Source organism: Vigna angularis, chromosome 2 (genome assembly GCF_016808095.1).
Source record: "Vigna angularis cultivar LongXiaoDou No.4 chromosome 2, ASM1680809v1, whole genome shotgun sequence".
Classification (NCBI taxonomy): Eukaryota; Viridiplantae; Streptophyta; class Magnoliopsida; order Fabales; family Fabaceae; genus Vigna; species Vigna angularis.
Window position 1 is genome coordinate 9,928,504 of NC_068971.1, and position 26,061 is coordinate 9,954,564.

The 26,061-nt window shown below is 43.7% G+C and overlaps 5 protein-coding genes across 5 annotated transcripts; all 5 read left to right on the plus strand.

The window, feature by feature from the left end:
• The first annotated feature begins 1,787 nt into the window (after positions 1–1,787).
• LOC108318774 (uncharacterized) lies at positions 1,788–3,602 on the plus strand. Its single transcript, XM_052872488.1, has one exon. It carries the CDS (start codon positions 1,788–1,790, stop codon positions 3,600–3,602), a length of 1,815 nt encoding a protein of 604 aa, XP_052728448.1.
• A 456-nt stretch (positions 3,603–4,058) lies between these two features.
• Positions 4,059–9,448, plus strand: LOC108323631 (uncharacterized). Its single transcript, XM_017556108.2, has one exon. The coding sequence runs from the start codon at positions 4,147–4,149 to the stop codon at positions 7,513–7,515; it is 3,369 nt and encodes a 1,122-aa protein (XP_017411597.2). The 5' UTR covers positions 4,059–4,146; the 3' UTR covers positions 7,516–9,448.
• A 2,728-nt stretch (positions 9,449–12,176) lies between these two features.
• LOC128195253 (uncharacterized) lies at positions 12,177–17,313 on the plus strand. Its single transcript, XM_052872489.1, has 2 exons — positions 12,177–12,291; positions 15,863–17,313. Exons 1-2 carry the CDS (start codon positions 12,177–12,179, stop codon positions 17,311–17,313), a joined length of 1,566 nt encoding a protein of 521 aa, XP_052728449.1.
• An 876-nt stretch (positions 17,314–18,189) lies between these two features.
• LOC128195254 (uncharacterized) lies at positions 18,190–21,492 on the plus strand. Its single transcript, XM_052872490.1, has one exon. The coding sequence runs from the start codon at positions 18,190–18,192 to the stop codon at positions 21,490–21,492; it is 3,303 nt and encodes a 1,100-aa protein (XP_052728450.1).
• Positions 21,493–21,947: 455 nt separating this feature from the next.
• LOC128195256 (uncharacterized) lies at positions 21,948–25,405 on the plus strand. Its single transcript, XM_052872491.1, has one exon. The coding sequence runs from the start codon at positions 22,037–22,039 to the stop codon at positions 25,403–25,405; it is 3,369 nt and encodes a 1,122-aa protein (XP_052728451.1). The 5' UTR covers positions 21,948–22,036.
• The last annotated feature ends 656 nt before the right edge of the window (positions 25,406–26,061 follow it).

Here is a 26,061-nt window from a genome sequence, read left to right on the forward strand (position 1 = left end):
CTAGGAATTGATGTATTTAAAGATCTTTATGATTTGTTTCCTTTAAGAAATGTAATGAACTTGTTTCCCTTTAAATGAAAGGTGTGGGATGTTGTTTAGCATCTGCTTGTGTTAATTTCCATCAGTGATGTCATTACAATCTTGTGATTTCCCCCTATTACTAGCATGCATCATCCTTTCTTTTGTTCAGCATGTTTCATTTCCATCTAATTAATTAAAATAATAAAACAGTACAAGTGAGGGAAACAACGGCCAATTTTCCACGACATCCCTACAGAACTCGAGCCAATTCAAGAATTATGGAAAGCTGGGAGGAGTCGCAAGAATCCATCAAAGCCGAGGTTAGCCAGTTGAAAGACCAGGTCGGCCAAATCTTGGCTGCCCTTGAATCCTTGAAAACTACTGCAGAGTCTTCATCTGCACAGATCGGGGGGAATGCCCATTTTTATCCCCCATTGTTGAACACTGCCAATCAATCGATACCTTTCCCGCCCTATGGGTTACCCCCAGGTTACACTCCTCCTGTAGGAGAGTACTCAGAAGCTGAGTACGCTTCATTCTCATTCCCCGCGACTGTCAATATACCACCGATCGGCACTCAGGGACCTGTCTTAGTGTCGGCTCCCATGGGGAGCACGAGAATGAATGAGACCAACACCACTGATGGAGTTCGGGTGACTCCAGTACCGCCTGTGGTTACTAGGGAGGATTTTTCAGCCGAAGCTGCACCACACGCCACGGTGGTTGGGGGATTCGGTGGCCTCGTCGGAGCTAAAGGCAGGTTGGAGGTTCTTGAGGAAAGATTAAGGGTCATTGAAGGGGTGGAAAGCTACGGTTTTGGAGATATTGCAAGGCTAAGTTTGGCTCCTGGTGTGAAAATACCGCATAAGTTCAAGGCGCCAGAGTTTGAGAAGTACAAGGGTAGCACATGCCCTAAAAGCCATCTGACCATGTATTGTAGAAAGATGGCTGCGTATGCTTATGATGACCAGCTACTCATCCACGTTTTCCAAGAGAGTTTGGTTGGGGTTGCGTCAAACTGGTATACCCATTTAGAGCCCTCTAGAATCCGTTGTTGGGCGGATCTAGCTGACGCCTTTGTGAAACAGTACGTGTACAACACGCATGTTGCACCGGACCGTCTGCAGTTGCAAAATATGGGGAAGAAAGATAATGAAACTTTCAAGGAATATGCTCAACGATGGAGAGAGCTAGCTGCGCAGGTCGAGCCGCCTCTGTACGACAAGGAAATGGTGGCGATGTTTGTGAACACGCTCCAACCACCGTTTTATGAACACATGGTCGGGAACGTGTCCTCCAATTTCGCTGATATCGTCATAATAGGCGAAAGAATAGAAATTGGGTTGAAGAATGGGAAGATCGCGGGTGGCCCGTCTGCGGTAGCAAACTCTAAAAAGCCCAGCTTCAATCCAGGAAAGAAGAAAGAAGGAGATGTGCATGCGACATCGATGATGCCTGCATGGAGAGGTCAAGCCCCTATCCACAATTATAGACCACACCTGGGCCAACCTCCATATGCAGCCAATGCAGCTTTTGCTCATCCAATTAGACCTCAACAATAACAAGAATTTTATCAACCGCAACCTATCACAAACAACGCCTGGAGGACTGGGACAGGCGCGAATCCAAATCCGAATGCGGGTCAAGGTACTTACCCGAGAAAAACCCAAGAAAGAAAATTTGTTCACTTCACCCCCATCCCTACGACTTACACTGAATTATTACCCCACCTCGTCAAAAGGGGTCTGGTGGCTATATGTCCGATGATGCCTATGCAACCTCCGTACCCCAGGGGTTATGATGCCGATGCCAAGTGTAGTTATCATGGGGGAGGAGTGGGTCACTCAACTGAGAGATGTATGGCCTTCAAACATAAAGTACAGGCCCTAATCGACGCTGGGTGGCTGAAATTTCAAGAAGATAAACCTAACATTGATGATAATCCATTATCCGGACATGGGAGTGCCTCGACAAATGCCATTGAGGTTAAGAAGCATGAACTGATAAGGGATGCAAGTGAAATCCGAAGTTCCAGAAGGTTTATTTTCAAGGAATTATTGAAGTTGGGATTTTTAAACGGTGATTATGATTTGGGAAAAGCATGTGGATTCCATCCATGCGCTGAACACTCTATCGATGAATGTGTTGAATTTGAAGAGTTTCTGCAAGATCTGCTTGATAGAAATTTGATGCAAGTGTACTACGAGGATAAGGATGAAGAGGTGTTTGCACAAACCGGTATGGAGCCTGATGTAACCCTGCCAGAGCCGTTGGTAATTCGTTTCACTCGGACCACCCCTGCACCAGTTATTCAAGGAAGACCGTCCGTCGTCATCCATACACTAGTTCCTTTTCCTTACAAGAGCGAGAAAGCTGTTCCTTGGAGGTATGGAACACACGCATTCGATGAAGGACAATGTGTTGAAAGTCAATTCCTCGACCAAGATCCAGTTATTGAAAATATATCAGGCATCGGCGGAATGACAAGGAGTGGTCGAATCTTCACGCCACCAAACCTGATGGGAGAAGGAACTAGCAATAATGAAGCACCGGTGGCCGCGAAAGTTAAAGAGCTCTTAAAGGGGAAAGGGGTGCAGGCCGAAGAGACCCCCGACAAGGAGGACAAGAAAGAAATATCCGACGAAGAGGCTGGAGAGTTTTTGAAATTCATACAACAAAGTGAATATAAAGTGGTGGAACAATTGAATCGTATGCCAGCCCGGATCTCTCTGTTAGGATTGCTCATGCACTCAACCTCCCATAGAAAACTGCTGATGAAGATACTGAGCGAAGCCCATGTAGAACAAGGTATTTCCCTGAACAAATTCGAGGGCATTGTTAGCAACATCACTGCTAATAATTACCTCACCTTCACCGATGAGGAAATGCCTGCTGAGGGGAGAGGGCATAACAAGGCTCTCCATGTCTCCGTGAAATGCTTGGACCACGTCATAGCGCGCGTGCTGGTGGACAACGGATCCTCCCTGAATGTCATGCCCAAAACGACACTGGAGAGGTTACCTTGTGACGGAATGCATATGAAGCCAAGTTCTATGATTGTGAGAGCGTTTGACGGTAGCAAGAGGGAGGTCATGGGCGAAATAGAGTTGCCGGTCCAGGTTGGCCCATGTGTCTTTCAAATAACCTTCCAGGTCATGGACATCCTCCCAGCCTATAGTTGTCTATTGGGTCGCCCATGGATCCATTCTGCGGGAGTTGTACCTTCCACACTGCACCAGAAATTGAAATATGTCATGGGAGATAAGCTGGTGATAGTTTCTGGAGAGGAGGATCTCCTTGTGAGTGGGCCATCCTCCGCCCGTTATATAGAAGCAGCCGAGGAAGCTCTCGAGACAGCTTTCCAATCATTGGAGATCGTGGGAAACACCTATGTGGAACCATTTCCAGTAAACCCATATTTGTCACGTGCCTCTATCATGGCGGCCAAGGTCATGCTGAAGGAAGGCTATAAGTACGGGAGCGGTTTAGGCAAGAAAAGGGCAGGGGCGGACATTCCAATTGGAGGTGGTCGAGAACAAAAACAGGTATGGCCTAGGGTACAAGCCCAGCAAGGGGGATAAGAAGAGGCTGATCGAGGAAAAGAGGGAGCGTAGTCTGGCTCGGATAGAACGACGGGAACCAAGGGCGAGGAAGATTCACATTGGTGATATCAAGGAGAGTTTTCGCAGCGCTGGATGGGTGAACACTAGCCTTATAGCGGTCTTGGAAGAGGAAGCTGGATCTGAAAGCTCAAACTTCGTGTGGGCTTGCTCACCAGATGCGCGGCTCAGCAATTGGAAGACTGTGGATTTACCTGTGATTTTTAATTCGAACGAAATGTAATATATTAATTGATCCTATCGCTTTACCCGGAGCTTTAGGATTCATGACTTACGGGTTGACGCTTTTATTTTGCTTTCAGTGTGATATTTGAATCGTGCTTACCCTCATTTAGCCTCCTCATCGTTTTGTTTTTGTTTATTTATTCTTTTTTCAAAACTTAAATAATGCAGATATGACAATGAATATTTTGAAAATAACAATGTCGATATCCCTAATCTGGAGCACCCTGTCGATGATACGGAAGATGATTATGAAGATGGTTCGAAACCCTCTCCAGAACTAATGAGGTTAGTGGAGCAAGAGTCTAAAGAAATAAAACCCTATCAGGAGGATGTCGAAATACTCAACTTGGGTGAGGAAGACGAGATTAAAGAAGTAAAAATCGGTACTACCATGAAAGAGGAGGTAAGAGAAAGGTTGCGTGTCCTATTGAAGGAATTTAAGGACGTGTTTGCTTGGTCGTACAATGATATGCCTGGTTTGGATACCGATATCGTGCAGCATAAACTCCCTCTTAAGCCCGAATGCCTCCCGGTCAAACAGAAGCTAAGAAGAATGAAGCCTGAGATGTCTTTGAAAATCAAGGAAGAGGTGCAGAAGCAATTTGATGCAGGGTTTTTGGCTGTGGCGAAATACCCGCAATGGGTGGCGAATATCGTACCAGTACCCAAGAAAGATGGTAAAGTTCGAATGTGCGTTGACTACCGTGATTTGAATCGTGCAAGTCCAAAAGACAACTTCCCACTACCGCACATCGACACTCTAGTCGATAATACAGCCAAGTTTTCGCTATTTTCGTTCATGGATGGTTTCTCAGGATATAACCAGATCAAGATGGCGCCAGAAGACATGGAAAAGACAACCTTTATCACACTGTGGGGAACTTTTTGTTATAAGGTGATGTCCTTTGGGCTCAAGAATGCCGGGGCAACATATCAAAGGGCGATGGTGGCACTTTTTCATGACATGATGCACAAGGAAATCGAAGTTTATGTGGATGACATGATTGCAAAGTCCGAATCGGAAGAAGAGCACATTCTCAACTTGAAGAAATTATTTGAGAGATTGAGAAAGTATAAACTCAGGTTAAACCCCGCCAAATGCACGTTTGGAGTGAAATCTGGGAAATTGTTGGGTTTTGTGGTTAGCCAAAAGGGGATAGAAGTGGATCCTGATAAGGCGCGAGCGATAATAGAAATGCCTGCGCCTAGAACAGAAAAGGAGGTTCGAGGTTTTCTGGGTAGATTGAACTACATTGCTAGATTCATCTCCCAATTAACCGCTACATGTGAACCAATGTTCAAGTTGTTACGAAAGGATCAAGCTGTAGTTTTGAATGAGGACTGTCAAGCCGCTTTTGAAAAGATCAAACGATACCTGCAGGACCCTCCCGTATTACGTCCACCTGAACTAGGAAGACCACTCATTTTGTATTTGACTGTGTTGGATAAGTCAATGGGCTGTGTGTTGGGTCAGCACGATGAAGCTGGGAAGAGAGAGCACGCTATATACTACTTGAGCAAGAAATTCACAGACTGCGAACAAAGATATACGTCGTTAGAACGAACTTGTTGTGCATTGGCGTGGGCTGCTCATCGCTTAAGGCAATACATGTTGAGTCACTCAACCTGGTTGATATCCAAGGTAGACCCTATCAAGTTCATTTTTGAAAAGTCTGCTCTTACTGGAAGGATAGCTCGGTGGCAGATGCTGTTGTCAGAATATGACATCGTGTATGTTACTCAGAAATCCGTCAAGGGTAGTGCGTTAGCAGAATACCTGGCTCATCAACCCATCAGCGATTATCAGCCAATGCAGCCCGAATTTCCCGATGAAGATATTATGGCTCTATTTGAAGAAGGCAGAAAAAACCGAGACGAAGAAACGTGGACATTATTATTCGATGGAGCCTCGAATGTGATGGGGCATGGCATAGGGGCAGTTCTCGTCTCTCCAGAGCAGCAGTACATACCAATGACAGCAAGGTTATGTTTTAATTGTACAAATAACATTGCAGAATACGAGGCCTGCGTTATGGGTATTCGGGCGGCAATAGAGTTCAAAGTAAAAATTTTGGATGTGTATGGAGATTCAGCTTTGGTCATCCACCAGTTGAAGGGAGAGTGGGAAACCAGGGACGCAAAATTAATTCCTTACCAAGCTTACATCAGAGGATTAATGGAGTATTTCGATGCCGTCACATTTAACCATATACCGCGAGAAGATAATCAATTAGCAGACGCATTGGCTACTTTGTCATCAATGTTTGAAGTCGACCAAAATGCAGAATTGCCAATGATTGAAATGAAGAGCCATGCAGAGCCAGCGTATTGTCACTTCATCGAAGAGGAGGTGGATGGTAAACCTTGGTATTTTGATATCAAGCATTATCTTAAGACCCGAGAATACCCTGAGAAAGCATCTGAAAATGATAAAAGGTCGTTAAGGAGGTTGGCTGGCAGCTTTATTTTAAACGGGGATATTTTATACAAGAGAAATCATGACATGGTTCTCCTCAGATGTGTGGATGCAAAGGAAGCCGAATTGTTATTGAAAGAAGTGCACGAAGGTACATTTGGCACACACATGAATGGGCATTCAATGGCCAGGAAGATCTTGAGAGCTGGTTATTTCTGGTTGACCATGGAAAATGATTGTTGTACACACGTGAGGAAGTGCGAAAAATGTCAAATGTATGCAAACAATATCAATGTGCCGCCCACGACCTTGAACGTGTTGTCTGCGCCGTGGCCATTTTCGATGTGGGGGATAGATGTTATCGGAGCTATAGAGCCAAAAGCGTCAAATGGACACCGTTTCATACTAGTCGCGATCGATTACTTCACCAAGTGGGTTGAGGCTGCTTCTTATGCCAACGTGACTAGAAAGGTAGTGACCAAATTCATAAAAAAGGAGTTGATCTGCAGATACGGGTTACCTAACCAGATTATCACTGATAATGCCACCAACCTGAACAACCAGATGATGGCGGGGTTATGTGAGGAGTTCAAAATTCATCATCTCAATTCTTCCCCTTACCGTCCAAAGATGAATGGGGCAGTAGAGGCTGCTAATAAAAATATCAAGAAAATTGTGCAAAAGATGGTAGTCACCTATAAAGATTGGCACGAAATGCTTCCTTTTGCTTTACATGGATATCGTACATCAGTACGAACGTCAACTGGGGCAACACCTTTCTCGCTTGTGTATGGCATGGAAGCAGTACTTCCATTTGAGGTGGAAATCCCATCTCTACGAGTTTTAATGGAAACCCAATTGGAGGAAGCTGAGTGGGTTCAAACTCGGTTCGACCAGCTCAATCTCATCGAAGAAAAGAGACTAACAGCGGTGTGCCACGGACAATTGTACCAAAGAAGAATGAAAAAAGCTTTCGACAAAAAGGTGCGCCCAAGGGAGTTCCACGAAGGCGAACTGGTGTTAAAGAAGATTTTGCCTATACAAAAGGATCACAGAGGCAAGTGGACCCCAAATTATGAAGGACCATTTGTAGTAAAAAGGGCATTCTCTGGAGGGGCACTAATCCTCACAAGGATGGATGGAGAGGAGTTACCTTTACCGGTTAATTCTGATGCAGTAAAAAATTTTACGCGTGATGATTCCGCGATAGGGGATGCTACTAAGGGATATTAACGTTGTTTTTGAATTATGTCGTATTCTGTGTTGCTTCATTCAATAAATGCCATACGGTTTTATCCACTATTCAACTTTTACGCTTTTTTCTTTCGACACGATTCATGTCGCACTGGGTTTTAAAGTAAAGTAAGGAAAAAGGAAAGTGATAATAATTAAAGCATCACGGGTATATCCATCGAGCACAAACTCGTTCCTGGGGGATGTCGTGCGAAAAAAATAAATAATAAATAAGAAAAAGGACACATGTTGAATTCGTTGTTAATAAAGTCAGCCGAGGGCATAGTACTTTCGAAAAGTAAAAGCAAATGAAGTTTTGAAAAATGCTAGTGTTGAGTCTTTTCCTGATTCATAGTAACTAGTGTTCTTTTCCTACTGAAGCATCTGCATTCATACTACTTGAACCCCTAGCTTTCTCGTTCCCCTTTAAAATGGAGGATTGTCATGGATATAAGACTGGGACAGTTTTCATCATGATACGCGTGCACAATGATCTGTTGATCGGGGAGAAAAGTAAAAAAAAAAAAAGAAAAAAAGCAAAAAAAGAAAAGAAAAAGAAAATTAAGTTGATTTGTCAATCGCTGCAGAGTTTCACTTCAGGTTTAAGGTTGGGGGAAGTAAGGCAAGTAAGCTTCAGAATGACGTGTGGCCATGTTCTTCACTCAAGTGATAAAAGAAATTTATCCAGTTGCACCCCCTTTGAGCCGTAAGTTATAATTGTTTTTCTTCATCACCCTCAACAAGAATCATTGGCGTATCGATGTCAATCCAAAGGAACGTCAAGGGCATCCAAGTCAAGGAGAAGATTTGTGGAAAAAGAGAAATGAAGAAAGAAAAGTTTCAAAAAGGGTCACAGTAGAGGCAACGAGATGAATAAAGAAAAAAAAAACCAAAGAAAAAAGAAGAAGAAAAAGACAACAAAAACGAAAAAACAAAACAAAAAATGATGAAAAATAAAAGGACGTCCGAAGTTCCAAACTCCTAGAGACAGTTGACTCGACACCTTGCAGATGATTCTTGTTAAGACAATTCGACCGTCAAACACTTATTTGGGCCTTCATTATCCGTTTCTTTCAAAACCCTTTGACCTTTAGCCACGATACAAGCCAATTAAAGTCCACGCTGACTGAAGAATGTTTGTCCTGATTTTTCTCATGAACTTAACTCTGGAACGAAATGATGTGGTGAATGACACGATCACTAGAAGAAAAGAAAAGCATCACAAAGGAAAATGAAAATATAATGTGAAGTCTCCCCGTCAAGAGAGAATCGTCAAACTAGGGCATTCCTTCCTACCTGGACCTGTCCACCTCCCCAAATCACACTTATTGTGCACAACAAAGTTGGGGTAGGCCTGTAAGCCTTGATTGTTGAAATATTAACGACACCCCCGCGGATGGGGAAAGCACGAAAGCTAATGTTTCCCCCAAACCATCATCCACAAACCATCATTCAGCCATCCACTTTTCATAATCACTTCTCACACTCTCTCGGGTTCAAGCTAGTTTGGATTGCAAAAAAGCAATAAAGGGAATTTGAACTAATAGTTACACTCTTTTCCTCTTCATCAAAGGACTCACCATTTCTCGACATTATTTTCAATGAATGCATTTTGAATGTACATCGAGTTTGATGACAATATTGACAACGGGTTCCAAACATGGAATTTTTCAAAAAAAATAATAACAAATAGTGAAAAAAATGGAAAGAAAGAAAAGAAAAAAGCGAGAACAAATGAAAAGAACGGAACAAATGTCTATGTGTTTGTGCATTCATGCATCCTCATGACATTATGTCATGCATCCTCATGACATTATGTCATGCATCTCAAAGGAAGCGGGGAATTGTTCGAAAACCCTTATGTTTTTCTCGGTTTCTACTGATTCTTCAAGTGTGTTGAACCCAGGTTTTAACGGCCCTCTGCAAGGCAATGGTCAGGTCCAGATTTTTGTTTTTCTAATGACCCTCTGCTTGGCAATGGTCGAATTTAAGTTTCTTCTGCGATGTTGGCCCTCTGCAAGGCAATGGTCAAGTCCAGATTTTTGTTTTTCTAATGACCCTCTGCTTGGCAATGGTCGAATTTTAGTTTCTTCTGCGATATTGACCCTCTGCAAGGCAATGGTCAAATCCAGGTTGTTGTTCTGCGGTATTGGCCCTCTGCAAGGCAATGGTCAAGTCCAGATTTTTGTTTTTTCTAATGACCCTCTGCAAAGCAATGGTCAAATCCAGGTTGTTGTTCTGCGGTATTGGCCCTCTGCAAGGCGATGGTCAAGTCCAGATTTTTGTTTTTTCTAATGACCCTCTGCTTGGCAATGGTCGAATTTAAGTTTCTTCTGCGATGTTGGCCCTCTGCAAGGCAATGGTCAAGTCCAGGTTTAGGTTTTTTCTAACGGCCCTCTGCTTGGCAATGGTCGAATCCAAGTTTTTGTTTGGTGAATCGCCCCTCTTTGGGCGTCGGCCAAACTTTTTGCCGCGTTGTAATCTCCTCCCTAAATTTGGTCATTATATGCTCGAATTGGTCGTTATTCTCCCTTTTAAACCCAGACGAAATTAGTATTTCTATCTTTACTTATCTTTTACTCTAATAATATAAAAACTTTGTTTTGACATATTATCCAGTAAAATCTAAGTAAAGAGGGGCAGCTGTTAATACCCAATTTCGTCCGGGTAGTTAAAAATGTATATAGAGTTAAGAAGGGGTAATAAGATAAAGTAGACGAGCAAAGATAAATTTAATACGAAGTCTCAAAAATGATTTTGTTCCGTTTTCCTTTTTTTTATTATTTTTGTCCTTTTGTGTTTATTTTGTTTCGTCTATTCATTTTCTCTTCTATTTATATTTTATTTTTCTTTATTTCATTTGGTTTTATTTTATTTTATTTTATTTTATTTTACTTTATTTTATTTTATTATATTTTATGTTATTTTATTTTCTTTTTATGTTATTCCATTTTGCTTTATTTTATGTTTTTTTTATTTCCGTTTTTTTTAGGGTTTATTTTTATGTATTCTACTTTCTTATTTTATTTTTTATTATTATTATTTTTGTTGTTTCCCTTTTAATCTCGTTTTTATTTTTATTTTTAAAAAAAAAATTTTCAAGAAAAGGTTATCTTTTATGTAAAAATTTGCACTGCAACAAAAAAAAAAGTGAAAGAAAAAGCAAAGGGAAAAGTAAAATCCCAAGGTCAACTCTTTCCCTCCTCTGAAGTCAGTTGCAGTGAATGCTTAGAAAGTGTTTGCGTGGTGGCAGCGTGAAAAAGTGCTTTGTTTTTCTTGCTGAAATTCTTAAGCGGCAACGGCAGACATACATGGAAGAGGAAAACGTTTTGAACGGGCATCAAGCCAACGGCAAAATGAAACATGAAAATATGAAAAAAGAGAAAAAGGAAATCGGGCGCCAGAGAAGATCCCAGGGGTACAGCAGGAGGAGGGGGGTTTGTTTTTGAAAAGGGGGATAATCACATTGGAGAGACACACGGACCACCATCACTTAGAGAGGGAGAGACCTTAGACGAAGAGAAAGGAGAGTAAGCAACGAGTGTTAGGTGAACCTAGCTATCTACCTCACTTTCCGGTACCTGCGAGATCATTTGGGGTTTGGTTACTGAAAAAGAAGTTCGTCCGAGGAGAGCAAAGGGGATTAAAATCCAAGAGGAAAGACATCTTGAAGCTGCGAAGGTAAGTCTTCATGTACCTAAGCTCTTTGGTCATGCTCCACGTATATATGCTTTCCTTAGATACACTATCCTCATGCGTGCTGAGTGTGAATGATTGATGCTGGATCAATGTATATATTTGCGTTTGTTCCCCTTCCTCTGTTAACCAAAACTGCACCCAAAATGCAGTTTCGGTGCTTTCATTTATTTAACTAACGATAGAAGATCGGCATACACTTCCCTAACGTCAACACTGCATATCCCTTTAGCACCCATTAACACACAGGAAACACGTAAGTAAAGAGTAAACAGCAGCAGCAAATATAGTTCTCGTCCCATCTCATACCTCTATCAAACGAAATGGATAAACCAAATCTTAAATCTAGTATAAACTCAAAGCTTGTCCCTGGAATATAATTGTTATATCTTGCGTCTTCAATCTGAGATAGCAGGTTAACCTTTCGAGCTCCATGCCTAATTCCCCCAGGACCCATGATCCCAGTATCATGCCTCAGATGTTCGTTATCTTCGACCTGTAACGCAAAACACCCTTCCAGTCACCTTCTCCTTCCACTCCCATTTTTCATAGACCGGGGACTAAGCCTTCAGGCCTCCCTTCATTTCCAATCATCATTACCAGCAAAGGATTTGAACCCCTGAAGCTCGAAAGAACATTCAATAATCATCTCACACAAAATTGATCTCTTTTTATCCTCATGACCATCATTTTCACTTGCCCATTGAATCGTCTCCCTCAATATCCATTCATTTTTCATTTTGTCCTCCATCTGGTTCAATACATGAAAAACAGAGAAGAACTCATTCGGTTTCTAACCTCAACCATGTTTCCCATCACATAAACTCATCTCAGCACCCAAAACAGAAAATAGATATCAGAGGGGTATGGGAATAATCGTCGGCTGCAAGTTCTAATCTCAAACGGAGGAGGAGAGATTTCGCCTCGACTGGCGACGGCTCCGGTGGCTCGCAGCTGCCAGTCGGATGGAGGTTGGGCGTGCGGCGGGGGCTGGAAGCAGTAACGCCGTGGCCGCCGTTCGGTTTCGAGCACTTGCTGTCGCCGGCGGTGTCAAGACTGGTGGAAGTCGTCGAAGCTGCGGTCAGTTCTGACTAAGGCGTGAGCACACCGGCAGCGAGTAGAGAGCGACCTTGGATCTCTGGAGCTGAGTATGAGTGTTGGGAATGAAAGGGGAATGCTGAACCCCTAGGGGATTCTAGGTCAGAAAGGCGACCCTGGGCCTGTGCTAGGAAAAGCCCAAAGGTGGACTTTACGAACGCTCGTTACTCCCTCTTTTCGAACGCTCGTTAATCCCTCTTTTCGAACGCTCGTTTTTCAACCCTTTCCGAACGCTCGTCATTCGGCCCCCTTTCCCAGCGTCCGTTTGCCAACTCCCCAACGAGCGCTCGTCCCCAACGAGCGCTCGTCATTCAGCCCCTTTCCCAGCGTCCGTTCGTTAATTCCCCAACGAACGCTCGTCCCAACGAGCGCTCGTCCACAACGAGCGCTCGTCATTCAGCCCCTTTCCCAGCGTCCGTTCGTCAATTACCCAACGAACGCTCGTCCAAACGAACGCTCGTCCACAACGAGCGCTCGTCATTCAGCCCCTTTCCCAGCGTCCGTTCGTCAATTACCCAACGAACGCTCGTCCAAACGAACGCTCGTCCCCATCGAGCGCTCGTCATTCAGCCCTTTCCCAGCGTCCGTTCGTCAATTACCCAACGAACGCTCGTCCAAACGAACGCTCGTCCCCATCGAGCGCTCGTCATTCAGCCCTTTTCCAGCGTCCGTTTGCCAACTCCCCAACGAGCGCTCGTCCCCAACGAGCACTCGTCATTCAGCCCTTTCCCAGCGTCCGTTCGTTAATTCACCAACGAACGCTCGTCCCAACGAGCGCTCGTCCACAACGAGCGCTCGTCATTCAGCCCCTTTCCCAGCGTCCGTTCGTCAATTACCCAACGAACGCTCGTCCAAACGAACGCTCGTCCCCATCGAGCGCTCGTCATTCGGCCCTTTCCCAGCGTCCGTTCGTCAATTACCCAACGAACGCTCGTCCAAACGAACGCTCGTCCCCATCGAGCGCTCGTCTTTCAGCCCTTTTCCAGCGTCCGTTTGCCAACTCCCCAACGAGCACTCGTCCCCAACGAGCGCTCGTCATTCAGCCCTTTCCCAGCGTCCGTTCGTTAATTCACCAACGAACGCTCGTCCCAACGAGCGCTCGTCCACAACGAGCGCTCGTCATTCAGCCCCTTTCCCAGCGTCTGTTCGTCAATTACCCAACGAACGCTCGTCCAAACGAACGCTCGTCCCCATCGAGCGCTCGTCATTCAGCCCTTTTCCCAGCGTCCGTTCGTCAATTCCCCAACGAACGCTCGTCCCAACGAGCGCTCGTCCACACCGAACGCTCGTCATTCGGCCCCCTTTCCCGGCGTCCGTTCGTCAACGAACGCTCGTCCAAACGAACGCTCGTCCCCATCGAGCGCTCGCCATTCAGCCCTTTTTCCAGCGTCCGTTCGTCAATTCCCCAACGAACGCTCGTCCCCATCGAGCGCTCGCCATTCAGCCCTTTTTCTTATTTCATTTTATTCTATTTTGTCTATCTTATTTCATTTGTTTTATTTATTTCTTTTATTTTTATTTTATTTATTATTTTATTTTCTTCTATCTACTCATTCTACATATTTACTTATCCTAAAATATATATTTAATAATGCAATATTTACAATTTAAATAAAGGAATTTATCAAAATACGTTTTAAAGGTTTAGGCACATGTGTGATCGCACGCATCGTCCTTGTGCTGAAAACCTTTTCTCTTTCTTAATTAAAATTACAAAAAAATACGTTTCAAGGGTTTAGGCACATGTGTGATCGCACGCATCGTCCTTGTGCTGAAAACCTTTTCTTTTTCTTAATCGAAATTACAAAAAATGTTTTAAAGGTTTAGGCACATGTGTGATCGCACGCATCGTCCTTGTGCTGAAAACCTTTTCTCTTTCTTAATTAAAATTACAAAAAATACGTTTTAAGGGTTTAGGCACATGTGTGATCGCACGCATCGTCCTTGTGCTGAAAACCTTTTCTCTTTCTTAATCGAAATTACAAAAAATGTTTTAAAGGTTTAGGCACATGTGTGATCGCACGCATCGTCCTTGTGCTAAAAACCTTTTAGCTTTCTTAATTAAAATTACAAAAAATATGTTTTAAAGGTTTAGGCACATGTGTGATCGCACGCATCGTCCTTGTGCTAAAAACTTTTTCTTTTCCTTAAGTAAAATTAACCAAAAAATATGTTTTAAAGGTTTATGCACATGTGTGATCGTACGCATCGTCCTTGTGCTAACAACCTTTTCTCTTTCTTAAACAAAATACAAAAAAGGTATAAAATCTTCAAAAAACCCGAAAACATCAACAATTTTAAACAACAAATAGTCTTGCTAGCCAGAACTACGTTATCCTTGATTCTCCATCAAAAATGGAGATACGTAGGAGCAAGGCCAGTCCTTGTCAGGTTCACTTCCCAAAATCCAAAATCATTTCAAAACAATTTCCAAACAAATTTCTCAAATAGTTTCCAAAAGAACTACGTAACCCTGATTTCTCATTTTGAATGAGAATACGTAGGAGCAAGGTCAATCCTTGTCGGGCCCAAAAAAACTAAAAAAATATATTTTGTTTATTTATAAATTTTATTTTAGAGGATAGTTAAACATTTTGAAAACCACATCATATTCGTGCATTTAGTTAAAGGTACTGCCTTAAGGCAGGCGTTGTAGGGTGTTAATACCTTCCCTACACGTAACCGACTCCCGAACCTAGAATCTGGTTCTTGTAGACCACGCTTTATCGTTTTATGGTTTTTTCGTAGTTTTCCATAATAAACTATGGTGGCGACTCCAAATCTCTTTTCGAAACACTTTCCTTTTTTGGATCGTCGTCCCGTCGCGATTCCGGTTGCGACAGATGGCGACTCCACTGGGGACTGCTAGAGAGTCAAACCATTTAATTAGATGCTCGATTCTGATGTGGTTTTGCTTTATGTTTTCCTTCCCATTTTCTTTATCTATGTTTGATATTTTGAATAATTGCATGAGTTGCTTGGATTGTCCTATATTGAACCCCAGGGTAGAAAACATGTTCATATCTGCCTGGGAATTTTTCTGGTTGTTTTGCAGGTGAGGGTTTGGGTATGCATTGCATTCTCCCTTCACACACACACTTTGTGCATATCATGAGTGGGGCCCTATACCCGGGTCTGAGCGTAACTTAGAATTAGAGGAGTTGTGTAGCGGTGTCATTCTGGGATGTACTTCCTGTCTGGCTATCGTGAGAACTCCAGCTAGAGTCTGTTCTCTTCACTTGTGTCTCCTCATCTAGTTGATTACTCGACTGTTGTGGAGATGCTATGAAGGGGGCCATAGCTCTAGTGACCATTGACCTCTAGGTTCAGGAGACCATCCTTGTGAAATTGCATATATTTGACCTCGGATCCAAGCCATTAAACCTTTATTAGGGCACAAAGGGAGAAACGTATTCTTGTAATCCTCACGCTGTTCGTTCTCTTTCGAAAATTATGTTATTGCATTTTCATGCCATGCATGCATTTGATTCATCGTGTTGTTTTATTATCATGTATCATATTCATGCATCATTTAGTAACATGTTGGTTTTAGGGGAAATCACAGGTATACTCTTGACTTCACACGAGATGGATGCTGGCACCAGATCTGATGCTACACTGCATACCAACTCCGCCATTTTAAGAAAGAAGTCTAGCCTAAGGACACATGTTGGAAATTTGACCGGGTTGATAAATTTAGGCCAAAGACTCAAGACCATACAAAGAGAAGCCTTCGGGAGGAAATATGGGAATTTGTTGAGTTTAATGGAGGTGAAAGTACAGTTGCCCGCTATTACAGCTCTAGCTCAGTATTATGATCCTCCACTGAGATGTTTCACCTTCCAGGACTTCCAGCTGGCGCCAACCGTAGAAGAATTTGAGCATATTCTGGGTTTGCCATTAGAGGGTACCAAGCCATATCAGCACTTGGAGCATCATGCCTCTGTTTCTACCCTTGCTGCTATAATGAAAATACAGCCCAATGAATTGGAGAATCGGTTAATAACGAGACATCAAATGCGGGGGCTGACGCAAGGATACCTTGAACAGTATTTGCACGACCTGGGCAATAGGGAAGAATGGGAGACCTTCATGGATGTACTAGCCCTCACTGTGTTTGGCATTGTCCTGTTTCCCAAACTGGAAGACTTTGCAGATTACACTGCTATTGATGTCTTCGTGGCAAAAAAGACAAGATCAGAAAACCCTGTAACAGCAGTCCTCGCAGATGTGTATGGGACTATGAGTTTTTGCCATGAGAGAAAAGGGAAGAAGATTCTTTGTTGTTTGCCGGCGTTATATGCATGGATGACGGCACGAGTATTTAAGGGGGTAATCGATGTTAGGAGCTCATCTGAGAATCTATCGCATCAAGGAGGTAATGGGTGGGCTCTTTTCTTTGCCGGTTTGAGAGAAGGAAACGTAAAGTGGCGCCTTCCTTGGCTCGAGACTAAACCATCTATCCAACATTGTGGCAACTTCCCTAACATACCTCTCATAGGCACTAGGTATTGTATCAACTACAACCCCGTTTTGGTCCAGAGACAGTTCGGATATCCTATGAAGGGAGCGCCTTCACCAGATTATCTCACAGCCTTCTTCGTCTACTATGAGGACGGACATTGTACTGAAATGTTGAGGAGGGTCAGAAGTGCCTGGGAAAATGTGGTGCGAGCAGAGAAGGACCTGAGGATTGGAGTGATGGATAGCAGGGTTAGTTATCATACCTGGATTCTGGAGAGGGTAAGAGAAGTCAAGTTGCCTTTCAAGCCCATCAATGATCAACCGGCGAGTGAAGGAACATCCCAAGCCCCAGAAAGTGAAGAGGTGAAACAGCTGAAGGCTGAGGTGGAGAAATTGAGGGTGAGGAATGCTAGGTTGGAAAATGAATTACAGAAGGCTCGCAATGATTTTGTGGATATGAGGAATGATAACGAAGAAAAGTCACGGGCTTATGAAAACATTGTCAAGAGCCAGAAGGCAGAGAGAGATTATACATTCTGAGTAAAACAGGATCTTGCGGCCGCAAGTAAGGAGCTATCCATGAGGGTGAATGAGAAGAATGTGGCTTCAGAAGAGGGCAGACAGTGGAAGCAACTCTATGAAGAAGCCAAGAGGGATAAAAGGGAAGCCCTAAAAAGACTAAGGGAAGCGCAAGTCCAAGTGCAAGAGGCGGGGCATCAAATGAAGGAAATGGCTACATCATTTGAAGCGGAGTTGAATCAGGAGCGCTGGAAGCTGGCAGAGGCTGAAGGGGAGTATCGAGCCATGTTAAAGCAGATGGAGGATTACATCGAGGAGCAGGAGGAGCGATGGAGGTCGATAGAATTTGAAGAAAGGCATCAGGCCTTGATAAAGCGAATGAAAGACCACATCGCAGAGCAAGAAACGGCCGTAAGGCATTGGAAGGAAAGCTTCTCTCAGTTGACTGCTTTGGCAAATGGGGCAATTGAAGACATCCCTAGAATGGTGTCGGAAGCTGAAGCGAGTACCCACTTTTATAGCCCACCAGTAGAAATAGAGCTTTTTATTAATCACTGTAAACGGTTGATAGACGAGATGAAATCCCTCATCACTCGGGCTAGGAATTGATGTATTTAAAGATCTTTATGATTTGTTTCCTTTAAGAAATGTAATGAACTTGTTTCCCTTTAAATGAAAGGTGTGGGATGTTGTTTAGCATCTGCTTGTGTTAATTTCCATCAGTGATGTCATTACAATCTTGTGATTTCCCCCTATTACTAGCATGCATCATCCTTTCTTTTGTTCAGCATGTTTCATTTCCATCTAATTAATTAAAATAATAAAACAGTACAAGTGAGGGAAACAACGGCCAATTTTCCACGACATCCCTACAGAACTCGAGCCAATTCAAGAATTATGGAAAGCTGGGAGGAGTCGCAAGAATCCATCAAAGCCGAGGTTAGCCAGTTGAAAGACCAGGTCGGCCAAATCTTGGCTGCCCTTGAATCCTTGAAAACTACTGCAGAGTCTTCATCTGCACAGATCGGGGGGAATGCCCATTTTTATCCCCCATTGTTGAACACTGCCAATCAATCGATACCTTTCCCGCCCTATGGGTTACCCCCAGGTTACACTCCTCCTGTAGGAGAGTACTCAGAAGCTGAGTACGCTTCATTCTCATTCCCCGCGACTGTCAATATACCACCGATCGGCACTCAGGGACCTGTCTTAGTGTCGGCTCCCATGGGGAGCACGAGAATGAATGAGACCAACACCACTGATGGAGTTCGGGTGACTCCAGTACCGCCTGTGGTTACTAGGGAGGATTTTTCAGCCGAAGCTGCACCACACGCCACGGTGGTTGGGGGATTCGGTGGCCTCGTCGGAGCTAAAGGCAGGTTGGAGGTTCTTGAGGAAAGATTAAGGGTCATTGAAGGGGTGGAAAGCTACGGTTTTGGAGATATTGCAAGGCTAAGTTTGGCTCCTGGTGTGAAAATACCGCATAAGTTCAAGGCGCCAGAGTTTGAGAAGTACAAGGGTAGCACATGCCCTAAAAGCCATCTGACCATGTATTGTAGAAAGATGGCTGCGTATGCTTATGATGACCAGCTACTCATCCACGTTTTCCAAGAGAGTTTGGTTGGGGTTGCGTCAAACTGGTATACCCATTTAGAGCCCTCTAGAATCCGTTGTTGGGCGGATCTAGCTGACGCCTTTGTGAAACAGTACGTGTACAACACGCATGTTGCACCGGACCGTCTGCAGTTGCAAAATATGGGGAAGAAAGATAATGAAACTTTCAAGGAATATGCTCAACGATGGAGAGAGCTAGCTGCGCAGGTCGAGCCGCCTCTGTACGACAAGGAAATGGTGGCGATGTTTGTGAACACGCTCCAACCACCGTTTTATGAACACATGGTCGGGAACGTGTCCTCCAATTTCGCTGATATCGTCATAATAGGCGAAAGAATAGAAATTGGGTTGAAGAATGGGAAGATCGCGGGTGGCCCGTCTGCGGTAGCAAACTCTAAAAAGCCCAGCTTCAATCCAGGAAAGAAGAAAGAAGGAGATGTGCATGCGACATCGATGATGCCTGCATGGAGAGGTCAAGCCCCTATCCACAATTATAGACCACACCTGGGCCAACCTCCATATGCAGCCAATGCAGCTTTTGCTCATCCAATTAGACCTCAACAACAACAAGAATTTTATCAACCGCAACCTATCACAAACAACGCCTGGAGGACTGGGACAGGCGCGAATCCAAATCCGAATGCGGGTCAAGGTACTTACCCGAGAAAAACCCAAGAAAGAAAATTTGTTCACTTCACCCCCATCCCTACGACTTACACTGAATTATTACCCCACCTCGTCAAAAGGGGTCTGGTGGCTATATGTCTGATGATGCCTATGCAACCTCCGTACCCTAGGGGTTATGATGCCGATGCCAAGTGTAGTTATCATGGGGGAGGAGTGGGTCACTCAACTGAGAGATGTATGGCCTTCAAACATAAAGTACAGGCCCTAATCGACGCTGGGTGGCTGAAATTTCAAGAAGATAAACCTAACATTGATGATAATCCATTATCCGGACATGGGAGTGCCTCGACAAATGCCATTGAGGTTAAGAAGCATGAACTGATAAGGGATGCAAGTGAAATCCGAAGTTCCAGAAGGTTTATTTTCAAGGAATTATTGAAGTTGGGATTTTTAAACGGTGATTATGATTTGGGAAAAGCATGTGGATTCCATCCATGCGCTGAACACTCTATCGATGAATGTGTTGAATTTGAAGAGTTTCTGCAAGATCTGCTTGATAGAAATTTGATGCAAGTGTACTACGAGGATAAGGATGAAGAGGTGTTTGCACAAACCGGTATGGAGCCTGATGTAACCCTGCCAGAGCCGTTGGTAATTCGTTTCACTCGGACCACCCCTGCACCAGTTATTCAAGGAAGACCGTCCGTCGTCATCCATACACTAGTTCCTTTTCCTTACAAGAGCGAGAAAGCTGTTCCTTGGAGGTATGGAACACACGCATTCGATGAAGGACAATGTGTTGAAAGTCAATTCCTCGACCAGGATCCAGTTATTGAAAATATATCAGGCATCGGCGGAATGACAAGGAGTGGTCGAATCTTCACGCCACCAAACCTGATGGGAGAAGGAACTAGCAATAATGAAGCACCGGTGGCCGCGAAAGTTAAAGAGCTCTTAAAGGGGAAAGGGGTGCAGGCCGAAGAGACCCCCGACAAGGAGGACAAGAAAGAAATATCCGACGAAGAGGCTGGAAAGTTTTTGAAATTCATACAACAAAGTGAATATAAAGTGGTGGAACAATTGAATCGTATGCCAGCCCGGATCTCTCTGTTAGGATTGCTCATGCACTCAACCTCCCATAGAAAACTGCTGATGAAGATACTGAGCGAAGCCCATGTAGAACAAGGTATTTCCCTGAACAAATTCGAGGGCATTGTTAGCAACATCACTGCTAATAATTACCTCACCTTCACCGATGAGGAAATGCCTGCTGAGGGGAGAGGGCATAACAAGGCTCTCCATGTCTCCGTGAAATGCTTGGACCACGTCATAGCGCGCGTGCTGGTGGACAACGGATCCTCCCTGAATGTCATGCCCAAAACGACACTGGAGAGGTTACCTTGTGACGGAATGCATATGAAGCCAAGTTCTATGATTGTGAGAGCGTTTGACGGTAGCAAGAGGGAGGTCATGGGCGAAATAGAGTTGCCGGTCCAGGTTGGCCCATGTGTCTTTCAAATAACCTTCCAGGTCATGGACATCCTCCCAGCCTATAGTTGTCTATTGGGTCGCCCATGGATCCATTCTGCGGGAGTTGTACCTTCCACACTGCACCAGAAATTGAAATATGTCATGGGAGATAAGCTGGTGATAGTTTCTGGAGAGGAGGATCTCCTTGTGAGTGGGCCATCCTCCGCCCGTTATATAGAAGCAGCCGAGGAAGCTCTCGAGACAGCTTTCCAATCATTGGAGATCGTGGGAAACACCTATGTGGAACCATTTCCAGTAAACCCATATCTGTCACGTGCCTCTATCATGGCGGCCAAGGTCATGCTGAAGGAAGGCTATAAGTACGGGAGCGGTTTAGGCAAGAAAAGGGCAGGGGCGGACATTCCAATTGGAGGTGGTCGAGAACAAAAACAGGTATGGCCTAGGGTACAAGCCCAGCAAGGGGGATAAGAAGAGGCTGATCGAGGAAAAGAGGGAGCGTAGTCTGGCTTGGATAGAACGACGGGAACCAAGGGCGAGGAAGATTCACATTGGTGATATCAAGGAGAGTTTTCGCAGCGCTGGATGGGTGAACACTAGCCTTATAGCGGTCTTGGAAGAGGAAGCTGGATCTGAAAGCTCAAACTTCGTGTGGGCTTGCTCACCAGATGCGCGGCTCAGCAATTGGAAGACTGTGGATTTACCTGTGATTTTTAATTCGAACGAAATGTAATATATTAATTGATCCTATCGCTTTACCCGGAGCTTTAGGATTCATGACTTACGGGTTGACGCTTTTATTTTGCTTTCAGTGTGATATTTGAATCGTGCTTACCCTCATTTAGCCTCCTCATCGTTTTGTTTTTGTTTATTTATTCTTTTTTCAAAACTTAAATAATGCAGATATGACAATGAATATTTTGAAAATAACAATGTCGATATCCCTAATCTGGAGCACCCTGTCGATGATACGGAAGATGATTATGAAGATGGTTCGAAACCCTCTCCAGAACTAATGAGGTTAGTGGAGCAAGAGTCTAAAGAAATAAAACCCTATCAGGAGGATGTCGAAATACTCAACTTGGGTGAGGAAGACGAGATTAAAGAAGTAAAAATCGGTACTACCATGAAAGAGGAGGTAAGAGAAAGGTTGCGTGTCCTATTGAAGGAATTTAAGGACGTGTTTGCTTGGTCGTACAATGATATGCCTGGTTTGGATACCGATATCGTGCAGCATAAACTCCCTCTTAAGCCCGAATGCCTCCCGGTCAAACAGAAGCTAAGAAGAATGAAGCCTGAGATGTCTTTGAAAATCAAGGAAGAGGTGCAGAAGCAATTTGATGCAGGGTTTTTGGCTGTGGCGAAATACCCGCAATGGGTGGCGAATATCGTACCAGTACCCAAGAAAGATGGTAAAGTTCGAATGTGCGTTGACTACCGTGATTTGAATCGTGCAAGTCCAAAAGACAACTTCCCACTACCGCACATCGACACTCTAGTCGATAATACAGCCAAGTTTTCGCTATTTTCGTTCATGGATGGTTTCTCAGGATATAACCAGATCAAGATGGCGCCAGAAGACATGGAAAAGACAACCTTTATCACACTGTGGGGAACTTTTTGTTATAAGGTGATGTCCTTTGGGCTCAAGAATGCCGGGGCAACATATCAAAGGGCGATGGTGGCACTTTTTCATGACATGATGCACAAGGAAATCGAAGTTTATGTGGATGACATGATTGCAAAGTCCGAATCGGAAGAAGAGCACATTCTCAACTTGAAGAAATTATTTGAGAGATTGAGAAAGTATAAACTCAGGTTAAACCCCGCCAAATGCACGTTTGGAGTGAAATCTGGGAAATTGTTGGGTTTTGTGGTTAGCCAAAAGGGGATAGAAGTGGATCCTGATAAGGCGCGAGCGATAATAGAAATGCCTGCGCCTAGAACAGAAAAGGAGGTTCGAGGTTTTCTGGGTAGATTGAACTACATTGCTAGATTCATCTCCCAATTAACCGCTACATGTGAACCAATGTTCAAGTTGTTACGAAAGGATCAAGCTGTAGTTTTGAATGAGGACTGTCAAGCCGCTTTTGAAAAGATCAAACGATACCTGCAGGACCCTCCCGTATTACGTCCACCTGAACTAGGAAGACCACTCATTTTGTATTTGACTGTGTTGGATAAGTCAATGGGCTGTGTGTTGGGTCAGCACGATGAAGCTGGGAAGAGAGAGCACGCTATATACTACTTGAGCAAGAAATTCACAGACTGCGAACAAAGATATACGTCGTTAGAACGAACTTGTTGTGCATTGGCGTGGGCTGCTCATCGCTTAAGGCAATACATGTTGAGTCACTCAACCTGGTTGATATCCAAGGTAGACCCTATCAAGTTCATTTTTGAAAAGCCTGCTCTTACTGGAAGGATAGCTCGGTGGCAGATGCTGTTGTCAGAATATGACATCGTGTATGTTACTCAGAAATCCGTCAAGGGTAGTGCGTTAGCAGAATACCTGGCTCATCAACCCATCAGCGATTATCAGCCAATGCAGCCCGAATTTCCCGATGAAGATATTATGGCTCTATTTGAAGAAGGCAGAAAAAACCGAGACGAAGAAACGTGGACATTATTATTCGATGGAGCCTCGAATGTGATGGGGCATGGCATAGGGGCAGTTCTCGTCTCTCCAGAGCAGCAGTACATACCAATGACAGCAAGGTTATGTTTTAATTGTACAAATAACATTGCAGAATACGAGGCCTGCGTTATGGGTATTCGGGCGGCAATAGAGTTCAAAGTAAAAATTTTGGATGTGTATGGAGATTCAGCTTTGGTCATCCACCAGTTGAAGGGAGAGTGGGAAACCAGGGACGCAAAATTAATTCCTTACCAAGCTTACATCAGAGGATTAATGGAGTATTTCGATGCCGTCACATTTAACCATATACCGCGAGAAGATAATCAATTAGCAGACGCATTGGCTACTTTGTCATCAATGTTTGAAGTCGACCAAAATGCAGAATTGCCAATGATTGAAATGAAGAGCCATGCAGAGCCAGCGTATTGTCACTTCATCGAAGAGGAGGTGGATGGTAAACCTTGGTATTTTGATATCAAGCATTATCTTAAGACCCGAGAATACCCTGAGAAAGCATCTGAAAATGATAAAAGGTCGTTAAGGAGGTTGGCTGGCAGCTTTATTTTAAACGGGGATATTTTATACAAGAGAAATCATGACATGGTTCTCCTCAGATGTGTGGATGCAAAGGAAGCCGAATTGTTATTGAAAGAAGTGCACGAAGGTACATTTGGCACACACATGAATGGGCATTCAATGGCCAGGAAGATCTTGAGAGCTGGTTATTTCTGGTTGACCATGGAAAATGATTGTTGTACACACGTGAGGAAGTGCGAAAAATGTCAAATGTATGCAAACAATATCAATGTGCCGCCCACGACCTTGAACGTGTTGTCTGCGCCGTGGCCATTTTCGATGTGGGGGATAGATGTTATCGGAGCTATAGAGCCAAAAGCGTCAAATGGACACCGTTTCATACTAGTCGCGATCGATTACTTCACCAAGTGGGTTGAGGCTGCTTCTTATGCCAACGTGACTAGAAAGGTAGTGACCAAATTCATAAAAAAGGAGTTGATCTGCAGATACGGGTTACCTAACCAGATTATCACTGATAATGCCACCAACCTGAACAACCAGATGATGGCGGGGTTATGTGAGGAGTTCAAAATTCATCATCTCAATTCTTCCCCTTACCGTCCAAAGATGAATGGGGCAGTAGAGGCTGCTAATAAAAATATCAAGAAAATTGTGCAAAAGATGGTAGTCACCTATAAAGATTGGCACGAAATGCTTCCTTTTGCTTTACATGGATATCGTACATCAGTACGAACGTCAACTGGGGCAACACCTTTCTCGCTTGTGTATGGCATGGAAGCAGTACTTCCATTTGAGCTGGAAATCCCATCTCTACGAGTTTTAATGGAAACCCAATTGGAGGAAGCTGAGTGGGTTCAAACTCGGTTCGACCAGCTCAATCTCATCGAAGAAAAGAGACTAACAGCGGTGTGCCACGGACAATTGTACCAAAGAAGAATGAAAAAAGCTTTCGACAAAAAGGTGCGCCCAAGGGAGTTCCACGAAGGCGAACTGGTGTTAAAGAAGATTTTGCCTATACAAAAGGATCACAGAGGCAAGTGGACCCCAAATTATGAAGGACCATTTGTAGTAAAAAGGGCATTCTCTGGAGGGGCACTAATCCTCACAAGGATGGATGGAGAGGAGTTACCTTTACCGGTTAATTCTGATGCAGTAAAAAATTTTACGCGTGATGATTCCGCGATAGGGGATGCTACTAAGGGATATTAACGTTGTTTTTGAATTATGTCGTATTTTGTGTTGCTTCATTCAATAAATGCCATACGGTTTTATCCACTATTCAACTTTTACGCTTTTTTCTTTCGACACGATTCATGTCGCACTGAGTTTTAAAGTAAAGTAAGGAAAAAGGAAAGTGATAATAATTAAAGCATCACGGGTATATCCATCGAGCACAAACTCGTTCCTGGGGGATGTCGTGCGAAAAAAATAAATAATAAATAAGAAAAAGGACACATGTTGAATTCGTTGTTAATAAAGTCAGCCGAGGGCATAGTACTTTCGAAAAGTAAAAGCAAATGAAGTTTTGAAAAATGCTAGTGTTGAGTCTTTTCCTGATTCATAGTAACTAGTGTTCTTTTCCTACTGAAGCATCTGCATTCATACTACTTGAACCCCTAGCTTTCTCGTTCCCCTTTAAAATGGAGGATTGTCATGGATATAAGACTGGGACAGTTTTCATCATGATACGCGTGCACAATGATCTGTTGATCGGGGAGAAAAGTAAAAAAAAAAAAGAAAAAAAGCAAAAAAAGAAAAGAAAAAGAAAATTAAGTTGATTTGTCAATCGCTGCAGAGTTTCACTTCAGGTTTAAGGTTGGGGGAAGTAAGGCAAGTAAGCTTCAGAATGACGTGTGGCCATGTTC

Bases quoted from the DNA above. Each gene is read 5' to 3' on its own strand.
- LOC128195253 (XM_052872489.1), top strand. From the start codon at position 12,177: ATGGAGGTTGGGCGTGCGGCGGGGGCTGGAAGCAGTAACGCCGTGGCC. The intron at 12,292-15,862 runs GTCAGTTCTGAC...TGTTGGTTTTAG, and splicing joins TGGAAGTCGTCGAAGCTGCG to GGGAAATCACAGGTATACTC.
- LOC128195254 (XM_052872490.1), top strand. From the start codon at position 18,190: ATGGAAAGCTGGGAGGAGTCGCAAGAATCCATCAAAGCCGAGGTTAGC.
- LOC108318774 (XM_052872488.1), top strand. From the start codon at position 1,788: ATGCCTATGCAACCTCCGTACCCCAGGGGTTATGATGCCGATGCCAAG.
- LOC128195256 (XM_052872491.1), top strand. From the start codon at position 22,037: ATGAGGTTAGTGGAGCAAGAGTCTAAAGAAATAAAACCCTATCAGGAG.
- LOC108323631 (XM_017556108.2), top strand. From the start codon at position 4,147: ATGAGGTTAGTGGAGCAAGAGTCTAAAGAAATAAAACCCTATCAGGAG.